Below are 11675 nucleotides of genomic sequence, written 5' to 3' on the forward strand. Positions count from 1 at the left end.
AGTTTTTCTGCATGTTTATTTTAAGTTTCTGTGTCTAGTGCAGGGGTGTCAAACTCCAGTCCTCAAGGGCCGGTGTCCTGCAACTTTTAGATGTGCCTCTGCTGCACCACACCTGAATAGAATAATTAGGTCATTAGCAAGGCTCTGGAGAACAAAGAGGATGTAATTAAGTCATTTCATTCCAGTGTTTTGTACCTGTGGCACATCTAAACACTGCAGGACAGTGGCCCTTCAGGACTGGAGTTTGACACCCCTGGTCTAGTGAGTCTCCCTGTTGTCCTGTCTTCCCCTTGATTGTTTCCAGGTGTGTCTCATTCCCCGTTTACCCTCCCCGGGTATTTAAACCCACCTGTGTTCTTTGTCGGGTCCTCGTCTAAGTTGTAATTCCAGTCAGTCCAGGTATTTTATGTTTCTCGTTAGCCAGTGCTACCAGTGTGAGAGCTCATCATCCGCTCAACTGTGCTGCCTGTGTTTGGGAACCAGTGTGGATAGTAGTGATGGGTAGATGAGGACAGAGAATTTAAAACTACTACCTAACCCTGGGTTTGACACATGCACCGACGCATCAGTGTTGCGGACCCATCACTAGTGGATAGCATTTTTCATCTCTCAACCTGGTCCTACGACGTCTCACTCACCGCACCTCAACCCCGAATCATGACAGAAGGACCCGACCAGACAAGGTGAGAATCATGGCGTCAAATGAGTCATGAAGAATGGATCCAACAGCAGTTGGAGTTGGCACAGAGGGGTCTCTACAGGATGTGGAGATCCTGCCTTCTCCGCTGCTGCTGGAGGAAATGGGAATCGAATCGGACTATTTGATAGCGAAACAGGATCGCTCCTCTCCGGAAACCTCCCAGACAGCTTCCAAGGACTATTCTGTTAATCTGCATAAACTTTTATGAAATAGACTCCGAGGAGGAATTAAATTTCCTATTCAAACAATTCAAGAGAGACTCAGTTATTTTGGAACTACTTTTGGAACTATACATTCAGAAGAGACACTCCTCCACACACGCCGCTCCAGCCTCTCCGCAGTCTCCGGGTCCAGCACCTACCACGTCTTCCGCTGGGGATGCAGAGTATTCCGTTTGATTGTTCCCAAGTGTGTCTCATTCCCTGATTACCCTCCCTGTGTATTTAAACCCACATGTGTTCTTTGTTCCTTGTCGGGTCCTTGTCTTAGTTGTAGTTCCAGTCAGTCCAGGTATCTTATGTTTCTCGTTAGCCAGTGCTACCAGTGTGAGCTTTACCGTCCGTTCAACTGTGCTGCCTGTGTTTTGGAACCATTGTGGATAGCTTTTTCATTAAAATCAACTTTTTCTTCATCTCTCAACCTGGTCCTACGATGTCTCACTCACCACACCTCAACCCTGAATCATGACAGTAAGTTTTGTAGTTGCACAAATACAATTCAACAAATCAAGTGCGTTTTAGAAATATCAGTATTTAATGACAAATAATTCACTAAGTTACATTATGGTCATTCAGAAGTGGCTTCATAGCCCAAAAAGCATTAGAAATGCATTTTTCCCCAAATGCAATAAATGTTTTATAAATCTCAAACTATTTTATTAACCTCTGTTCAGCATAGAACACTCTATCAATGTTTTAGATTTTGAACTCAAGTTGATCGAATGCATTCAGATTCCTTTTAAGGAATCAATGCATTTAATATAATCCATCACAGCAATGTCAAATCACACAGCAACCAGCAACCACAGCGTTATTAGGATTGTAAGCTTCACTTTCTCACAGCGACCTTCCCTTCTGACTGGACACTGTAAGAACCAAGAGAAAACAGACGGATGTTTATGGCTGCTGTTAGTCCCCAACAGAATGGCCCCCTGGGCAGAGAGCCACAATCAGTGTGTGTGACCAGACACATCACTGTGGCACACAGCTGATATTAAGACAACTGGTCAGAAAGGAGGATGAGGTGAGCTCATTTGGAGGATTTTCTCTTTTATGAGATTTTCTTTATTCACACTATTTTTATTTGTACATGCAGTAAGTTCCCTTGGCCCCAGAATCGAACCARGGACCTGACCAGCGCTCAGAGGACTGTAGCCTCTGTGGTTCTGCTGCTGAGCCAGCTCATATTCAGCATATTTGCTCAAACTCTAATTTTTTAATTTTTTTTTTCTACATACGCTAAATTGTTTAGCTTCCGTAATGTATTTTGGATCTTTAACATCACTGCTTGACTTTATTAAATCCTCCCCCAATGATCATTGCTTTTACTCATCTTATTTATGACCTGTCGCTGCTGTTATCTGCATTTTGTTCAGAYTTACAAATTCAAGTAAATTCAGACAAAAGCAACGAWTGCAGGTCCCCACAGAGGTGGCGGCTAAAATGTCCACTTTCTCTAAAGAACACAGCCATTGCATTTAATTAGGCATAGCAAATGTGAGATTTATTTGTGCAGAATAAAAGCCCCCAAAAAGCCTCATCTGCAGATAAACTGCTAGAAGTGCCGTTTAATAATCCTGCTTCTCTGGTTTGCCCTACCACTTCTCTCCAGTCCCGCTGTAACAGCGTGTGATGGCAGTGCTTTATAGATCCCTTCCACTTAAAATGCAAATATTTCCCAAGGTGAGTAAGATGCTGGGATATTTAATGCACTTAATATAGACACAAAGACTGTTGTGGAAGCAGGAAGTAGATCAAAGAGGTGGGGCACTGTGATTGGCTAATCATGTCTCATTGTTTCGGCCATTATTTTCCTCAACTTTTAATTTTTCCCTCTTAAGGATCATTGAGCAAGGCAATTACATGGAGCTGACCTTGTGTATTAAAGCAGGAGAGGAGGACAGGGAAGATGTCCCATCACATCCTTCTTTCTTTTTTTTTTAATTGTCTCTCACAACAATATAAAAAAGTGCGGGCGTCGGAGTCACTACCCCTCTTCCAGCACCGCCGCCCCTTTCCCCTCCTCTGTGGTTGAAAATGAGTCAACGGAATATTAAGTTCCCGGCATTAGAATAAACACGTCGCGTGTTAAATCAAAATCCAATTCTGTGGTCTATTATTTTCTGGCATAGTAATGACTGCCAAGGATTAGGAATCAATATTTCACTGCAGCGGGGACATTACCGTCTTTATTCAGGCCGTAATTGAGTTTTGAGGAGAGGCCCTGCCCTGGAATCTGCATTAGAGATAAGGGCTGCTGTTCATGGAGGCCATTACACCTCGGCTTCAAATCCCTCAACCTTGCAACATATTAGCCTTACTACACTGTAACTAATACATACGCGCTCATAAGTTAGAATTGACTGTTGCTGACCTGGCCTAACTGTAGGAAGCACTCGCTCCTAGCTAATCTGTATTTACACCTGTCAGTAAAGTATGAGTTCTATTGCTGAGCAGCTACTAACTGTGTGGGGTTAGCTATGTGTAAACAAATTAAAATCCGAAACGTTGAGCTGGCGCGTGCTTCCCGATGCTTTTCTCCTGCCAGGACAGAGAAATGTCCCGGGCCGCACCGCCCCACGCGCGCACCAGCCAGATAATAGCCTATTAGCGCAAGTGGGATTAATTTGTAGCCAATTACAAGGCGTGAGTTGAAAGGGAATGCATAAATAAGGAGAGAGACCGGCGCACACACAGTGTGAGCGTGTGTGTGTGTGTGTGTGATAGAGGGTCCTCTAGGGGCCGGCTGTAAGCCAAAGAGGGTGTTGAAAGCTCGAACGGGGGAGAGAGAGCGCGAGAAACAAGAGGCGACGGGGAGGAGAGAGGGAGCTACTCAAAACTGAAGGAGCGGAAGAGAGCGCGAGCTGGTTCGAGCTGCTCGCGCAGAGATACATCAGCGTCCGTCCCGCCCCCAGCTACTGTCAGGCTTCCAGAGCGCGCGCCCTGCGGTCACCGCACAGAGGTCGAACTCTGTGTGCTGCCTATGCGTGCGTGTCATCACGGGCTAACTGCCACGCGCCGTGACTCTGGAGAAGTTCTGCTGAAGCGGAGAAGGATGCAGCCGAAAGAACCGGAGACACACGGGCAGAGAGAAGAAGTTTAAAGTTTGAGCGGACAAAAAGTAGCCTCCAGTCAGGCTTAAAGCTTCTCACCTGTCCACACTTCCGGACTGTCCATGGAAAACCTCCAAAAGCAGAGAACTCCACCTCAGGCTGGACGTGAACGGGACTCATGAGCTGCTGGCCTGTCGTGTGAAGTTTATCCTCTGAAATGAATATCATATAACCGTTTTAAATCCAACTGGACTCAATTTGTGTATTCTATTATTATTATTATTATTATTATTATTATTATTATTATTATTATTATTATTATTATTATTATTATTATTTTATTATCTTTTTCACTTGTTCCTCTTCTTCGCATTTAATTCCGGATTCCTAAATTCCATAAAGTATATGGGAAGGAGGGAGTAAAGTGATGAACCGAGACAGAGGCGCGGCATCCGGGCCTGGATCGGACGGGCTCCAGACGGTTATGGGACGGGACAGAGCCGCAGCAGGAGGGCCCGTGGTGGACACACTCCAGCCCGCAATGAGTCGGGACAGACCGGGGAGCGGGGACGGGGTTCAGACGATGGTGGGCCCAGAGAGCGGGGAGATGTTGGACGCAGGCGCCGCCGCGGAAAAGCGGCTCTTTTCAGTGGCCGCAAGCAGAGATCCTCAGGCAGTAGAGAACCACACGGAGCCCCCGCCGGTGCTAGCTCCGCCACAACAGGTGAGACCGGGGCCAAACTTTATGGAGGGTCTCTGAGGAGAGAGAGAGTTAATCCCATTGCATATTATTATTATTATTATTATTATTATTATTATTATTATTATTATTATTATTATTATTATTATTTAAGAAAGCTTCAAATGAGCCAGATTAGTGACATGACAGAGGAGACAGAAACATGAAGTGCACCGCCAGAAAAGTGAAATAAAACGGGGGCGGGGAGGTAGTTTTTTCCCCATTTGTAAAACGTGATAATGTTCTTAAATTATTTACATGCATTCATGTCTGTCTTGTTTTCGATCATGTTAAAAATTTCTCATAGTTTGGGTATGGTTACTTTCACTGTGCTTTTTTTAAAAAGTTGCTAATCAACATGCCGGCAACTGCAAAGCGCAACAACCAAAGCGCGCGCAGACACACACAATAAATTTAAGTGAAATTGATTTAAATTGCCAAACTAACAGAGAACTGTGAACATTTCCAAGATATCTGAATTATTTTTATTTTATTTTTTGGCATAACAAAAATTTGCTCACACTAATCGAGACAAAATAGAAAATATTGGTATTTTTGCTCGGAAGTTTTCATAAATGTGGAAAAAAAAATCTAAAAATGTTAACGTCTTTCTTAAACCTAATAATTAAAATTATTTTTTTCCTCTTCATTTGTTCTTTATCGGCTACATTACGTCTAGGTTTGCCATAAACTCATCAATAGTAGACCATTCTGTTTAATCCCTGCTGTGATCATGCTGCAATAATCTTTTCATGTAATGTCAATGACTCTTTTCCCACTCGCTCATATTACTTCAACTGAGAATGTTGATGGTATTAATGTGGGATTGTTGCTGTGGACAGGCTCCAGGCTGGCCTCATTAATAAATGAACGATCCTTATCTGTAGCCGTTGTTGGGACTCTTATCAGCTCAGCAGCTTACATGCACGGACACCTTCTGAGCTCCACATAAATCAGGATGTGCAAATCAACAGTAAACACGTTGCGCACAATCAGAATCACAGCAAAAGGAGAATGGACGAATATTGTCAACATCATCCAAATTTTCAGCTCCTGTTTCCACCATAAGATTAAGAATAACGTTTTGCCTTTATTCCCCACTCCATTTTGTACCACTCCAGACATGCAGAGGGTTATAAAATTGGATTGATTTGTTTTTTGTTTTTCTTTTGGGCACCCAATGAGACAAGATTCAGTAAATGTAGGTTGTTGTAAATGTCATGTACATACAGTTCACGCAGAATGACTGTTATTCAAATCAGATCTGAGGGTCATTTATTTAGAAAAACATTCAGTGGAAAAATGTCTGATTTAATGCCCTATTATTATTATTATTATTATTATTATTATTATTATTATTATTATTATTATTATTATTATTATTAAGGAAATGAATGTTTGATTTTATTTAAATGTCAGAAGATAAAACCCCAACGAAAACTCACGTAAATAAAAGAAATTAAAAGAAAACATAAGAAAAGAAATGAAGAGGAAAAGAAACGGAAAGAAAAACTACTTGCTAACTCAGACTTTTCTTCTTCGCCAGGGCCTCGGCCACCGTACCACCTCCTTCTCAGTCCTGGACATCTTGGACCCCAACAAGTTCACGAGCAACCGGCGACACACGTCGCTGTCGCAGCACGTGAGCCACCACGTGGAGCGCGAGCTGATCGCTTGCGATGCGGAGAACCGGAGAGCAGGGCCAGGGGAGCGCGAGCTCAGCAGCCTGGAGCCCAGCAAGAGTTGCTACGTCGCAGAGGAATACCAGAGCAGTGAGTGGGATTCATTCTCAGCTATTTTAGCGGTTGCTTCGTGTTTTTGTTGTTGTTGTTGTTGTTGTTGTTTGTTTCTGGGGGATATATTTAAGGCAAACTATGGAGGCTTTTACTAAACTATTTTTAATTAGAGTGGTGATTCATTTTTATTGATATTTACTATTTAAGGTGTGGTAAATATTTTATCGTTGGGTCGCTTTATAAAATGCTTTTTTATTATTATATGCATTTTTAACCACTACTACAGTCATGTTGGGAAAGTAAACTATTATTAAGTTTCCCGTTCACACGGCTAAACTTCAACAGAAAAATAAAGCAGGACTGTCCATCTCATAGGACAGAATTGTGAATCCCAGCTGACAGCTTCAGGACGTGTCCGCTGCTTGTGCTGGGATCCGTCTAATCGCTGAGAAATAAATAGATTTTAAAGCTGGAACATGCCCTCAAATCCATCAGGAATGAAAACAGAGTGTGTTTCTAGTTGAAGACTTAATCATTCGTTTTCAAAAGGGGAAAAAAAATCAATTTGGCTTCTATTTAGAGCTCAGTTTAGAGAAAATAAAGTTGACAGGCTGCAGTGTGTGTGTGTTTAGATCTGATCTGATGTGTGTGTTATTGATTGGCGAATATCTGTTTCCAGCAGCAGACTGAGGGAACTAATAGAACTCACCTAAACTGCAATCAGATCGCATTCTTTTATTTTTATTTTTAACATGAACATGCATTTTCCTTTTCTTTTTTTTAATCATGTTCGCGTTAACAGACGTGTTGCTGCGTCTTACAATCACTTAGTATATAATAATAATACAATCAGACACCCCGGCGAATTTAATCACTTTGGAAACCTGGCAAAATAAATAAAAACGTTTTCCAACAAGACGAACATAATGATTATAATTATGATAATGATAATATTATTGATTTATAATTAGAGGAGATTAAATTTTAAAAAAATCACGAGATATTTTACTAAATAAATAACGAATGTCTCTCATCTAATCTGAACTGTTGCAGAAGAATTCAATCGATAATTCGATGAAAATTACTCTAGATGCTGTTCTAATAAGAGTTGCAGAGCTTTGGAGATTAAATAAATAAATAATTTWAAAAAAATAAATCAGATTCCAGTTAAAAAAAACTAAAGCTAACATTTTAACTATTATATAATAATTAAACCCCGTAATAAAAAAATATTAATATAACCTTTGTTGTTTTTATTGATTAAACATTAGCTAATTAGAGCACGGGGATGTTTTAAAATGTTTTATTCATTCATTGTCACGTGCTCAAAATATCTGAATTGGTTACTCTAAATTAAAGTATTATTTTATAGCATAACTAATTAAAATCTGTGCATAATAATAATAATAATAATAATAATAATAATAATAATAATAATAATAATAATAATAATCCTATCTGAAAATGCTTTTCAGAGTCTGTAAGTCTGTTTTCTTTCTCAGTTTTCAAAGCATTTTTTCCATTATTTAGAAGAAATTCAGTTAAAATATTTATAATTTTTTTGAATATTGAAAACATTTTAATTTATATTTGTGTTGTGGTTTTACTGCCAGTCTGATCAGGCCTGCTGCCAGTCAGACGTGGTTACTGTGGAAGTGCAGCAGCTTTTCTTGCCTTTTAATTATTTTTCTTTAAATGTCAGTTTAATTTTTCAAGTTGCTGCAGTTAAAATTTCCATCACAATTTCCATATTTCTGTTGTATATTGCAATATATAATAGATAAATGAACAGAAGCTAACTCCTGGAGGCCAGAGCCTCCAGCAAACCTGAAAGCCACGTTTTATTTCTGTTTATGTTTTACTGCAATTCTATATTTGCTGGGCATAACTAGGATCAAACAAAAATTATCCAAATATTATTGGATATTTTTTAATCTGACAAACGAGACTCATTGGGACATATTCTAATTTCTCCTTTAACCATTTTTTTCATGTCAGGTGAAAATTAATAATGAATAAATATAGTAAATGACTAAGCCCATAATTCTTCATACCCTGGACTGATTCAGGTTTAGAGTTGTCTTTTAATATTGACCAACACGTTTCTTTTGACTGTAATATTCCTATTTTAGTGGTTCAGAGATACTCCTGACTTTGATCTGACAGATAATCTGTGCAGGGAGCTGATGAGGGTGATAGCAAAGTTAGCATTGGAAACATGCAAAAAGCAGCATTATAACATAGATTTGACTGATTTAATGGCAATATTTTTTTCCTTTGATTATTGAAAAAGGTAATAATTTGACATTGTTTTTTTTGTGTTTTTTTTTTTACAAAAACGTGAATGAAAAACTTTTCAGAATTGATGCTCTTTTCACAGTTTTATCATCTTTAACCAAAGCCTGACTCAGACCTGTATCTATGATTATAAAATAAATTGCTAAATAAATGGAATCATTTTAATCTGTAGCTGAGGCAACCAACATCTGCAGCCATTACTCAGATCATCATATCTGAACTGTGATGTCTAACTGCAGAGCCTGGCAAAAGTATACACACCCCTTTAAATATTTTCACATTAGAGCCAACAAACCTCAGTCTAGTTTATGGGGATTGCCTGTAAATGACTTTGACTAGGCTACTCTAACAACCTAGTCAACCAAGCTGTTCAGGCTGATTGTCCTGCTGGAAGCTGAAGCCTCCAACAGCTTCTCCTCCAGGATTTTCCTGATTTGACTCCATCCGCTTTCCTCTCAGCTCTGACAAGCTGGTGAGAAAACGTCCCCACAGCATCATACTGCCACCAGCATGCTTCATCATAGGTGTGGTGTGCCACACACAGCATGTAGCATTTAGGCCAAACACCCCTGATTCTGGTTCTATCTGCTGGCTCGTAGCAAACTTTAACTAGGACCTCGTGGAGGTTTCTGTCATCAAGTTTGAGCTAAAGTGTTGAAACAACAGCTGCTGTTAGCGATACCTCAACCAACTATTGAGGGGAAATACTGTATAGTAGTCATATTCCGTAAATTAGAATATGTGTTCCAGTGAGTCCCGTTTGTCAGATTAAAATCACCGCCTGAGGCAGTAAACGGTTTGAATTAAGCCCAGCCCACATTTCTGTGAAAAAAAGAAAAAACGTTTTTATATTGATCTGATGTAATATTCTAATTTTAAATGTCATGGGGTTTATTTTAGCTCTAAGTGAAACATAATAATTAACAGAAATAATTCAAACATCCATTTGTGTATAATAAATATATAGAATGTGTTTCACTTTGTGATAAAGTTCCTGAAATAAATGGGTTTTTCAGTAATATTCTGAGTTATTGAATGGCTCTGTGAACGTAACTTTCAGTAGGCAGATACTTATGTATTAAGAATCTTTTTTCTTTTTTTGGCCAATATAATTTTCTATTTTGTGATTCACTTCATTTAAATACAGATTTTAATGCTGAAATGAGATCTGTCTGTCTATCTCTATCTCTTTACTCAACCAAATAATCAAGACGTTTGGACAACAAAAAGCACCTGACTAGTTCTGAGAAACACAAAGCTACAATTGTAGCTCAGTTAACAATTGAGAAAAGGTAGAAACAGAAATCAGTAGCTTCATTTCCTTCCCTTCATCCGGCTAATCTGAGTTATTCCAGATTGACATGTATTTGATGATTTCATATCCAGTTTTGCTTGATTTGATTTCAGCCCAGTCATGAGCAGGACAGCAGACATCCAAGACAAGCAGACTTGTCTTGGATTCCTGCCTGAGGTGTTATCTACATCTGTTTGTGGCTAAAGGAGAACTGGTTGACTGGCATTACCACAGGTTCAAGCTTCCTGCACCTAAACTGTTGTTGTTGTGTTCATCTTTCAGAGGACAGTTTTGTATACCGAAGTCCAGATGAGGAGGACTATCACCGCTCTGGGACTCCAGACTCTGAGGGTCCGGATGGGATCTACAGCAGCGAGGAGAGCAGCTCTGCTCTGCCTAGCAACGGAGACAGAGAGATGGGCCAGCACGGCCACTCTGACCCCAGCAGAGACACAAAGAGCCCTGGTGGAGGGCCCCCCGCTCAGATCAGCAGCGGTCAGACCAACGCAGGGCAGGGCACCAAGCCCAAGAGGAAACGCTCCGGCTCGGACTCCAAGTCAGGGAAGCCCCGCAGGGCCCGGACTGCCTTCACCTATGAGCAGCTGGTAGCGCTGGAAAACAAATTCAAGTCCACACGCTACCTGTCGGTGTGCGAACGCCTCAACTTGGCCCTGTCCCTGTCCCTCACCGAGACCCAGGTCAAGATCTGGTTCCAGAACCGCCGGACAAAGTGGAAGAAGCAGAACCCTGGAGCCGATACCTCAGCCCCCACGGCGGGGGGAGCCGGAGGAGCAGGGGGCGGAGGTGGGGGAACAGGGGGAGGCCTGGGCAGCCTGAGTCCTCTGAGCCCATCTCCTCCGGTCAGTGGCCACCTGGCCATGCACGCTGGCTACGCCGGACACCACCACCCCCCCACAGGAAGCCTGGTGCAGCTGCCTTTCCTCACCGCCAGCCATGTCCTGTCTCCATTCATGCTGGGAACTCAGAGCTACGCTGCACCTGCCTTCTACAGCACACACCTGTAAAGCCACACAGTGAACTGCAGAGCAGCAAACCTTTTTACTACCAATACCTGAAGACTTTAAATCAGTGGATTATTTTGATAGATTGTGAATATGAACCAGAACTTGTACATAACTCTATGTTGTAGCTTCCTCTGAATGCTATCTGGGCCTGCGTGATAGACCAAGAATTGAGTTCTTTCTTTTTATTTGATTTCACGTCTGTACAAATACTGAATGTTTATTTAAGATGTAAGGAATGGCTTGATCTATTGTCAGTACTGTGTAATTCCAGCTGTGATCGTTTTCATTTCCCTTATTTATTGAATTTGTTCCAGTTCCTATGAAATCCCTGGATGTACCAAATCCTCAGCCCAACATGACACTGTCCTTTGATATTAAAAAGATGAATAATTAAGTGCAGAGATGGAGGCTTTTGGATTTCTTCTGGGGGGTGGGGGGGGCAAATAACAATGTTAAAATAAGGGATGGCTTCAGATTTGGGGTTGGAATATTCTAAAAAGTTTTCAAAATAAAAATAAAGACCTATACAAACTTTGGAAGCAAAGGCCAAACCAAACAGAACTTGGCCTAACCCCAAGCCTATAAAAACCACAGCAGGATTTGGAGTTAAAA

At 41.0% G+C, this 11675-nt stretch overlaps 1 protein-coding gene across 3 annotated transcripts; it reads left to right on the plus strand.

Moving 5' to 3' along the window:
• The first annotated feature begins 283 nt into the window (after positions 1-283).
• nkx1.2lb (NK1 transcription factor related 2-like,b) lies at positions 284-11442 on the plus strand. Of its 3 annotated transcripts, none has more exons than XM_008419731.2 (4): positions 284-1389; positions 4374-4695; positions 6257-6482; positions 10321-11442. In XM_008419731.2, exons 2-4 carry the CDS (start codon positions 4399-4401, stop codon positions 11061-11063), a joined length of 1266 nt encoding a protein of 421 aa, XP_008417953.1. In that variant the 5' UTR covers positions 284-1389; positions 4374-4398; the 3' UTR covers positions 11064-11442. The 3 variants fall into 3 exon arrangements, with proteins under 3 accessions (XP_008417953.1, XP_017162471.1, XP_017162470.1); XM_017306982.1 differs by lacking the exon at positions 284-1389 and adding an exon at positions 2202-4233; XM_017306981.1 differs by lacking the exon at positions 284-1389 and having other exon boundaries at positions 4324-4695.
• Positions 11443-11675: the final 233 nt, after the last annotated feature.

Source organism: Poecilia reticulata, linkage group LG10, assembly GCF_000633615.1.
Source record: "Poecilia reticulata strain Guanapo linkage group LG10, Guppy_female_1.0+MT, whole genome shotgun sequence".
Taxonomy (NCBI): domain Eukaryota; kingdom Metazoa; phylum Chordata; class Actinopteri; order Cyprinodontiformes; family Poeciliidae; genus Poecilia; species Poecilia reticulata.

Bases quoted from the DNA above. Each gene is read 5' to 3' on its own strand.
- nkx1.2lb (XM_008419731.2), top strand. From the start codon at position 4,399: ATGAACCGAGACAGAGGCGCGGCATCCGGGCCTGGATCGGACGGGCTC. The intron at 4,696-6,256 runs GTGAGACCGGGG...CTTCTTCGCCAG, and splicing joins TGCTAGCTCCGCCACAACAG to GGCCTCGGCCACCGTACCAC. The intron at 6,483-10,320 runs GTGAGTGGGATT...TTCATCTTTCAG, and splicing joins CGCAGAGGAATACCAGAGCA to AGGACAGTTTTGTATACCGA.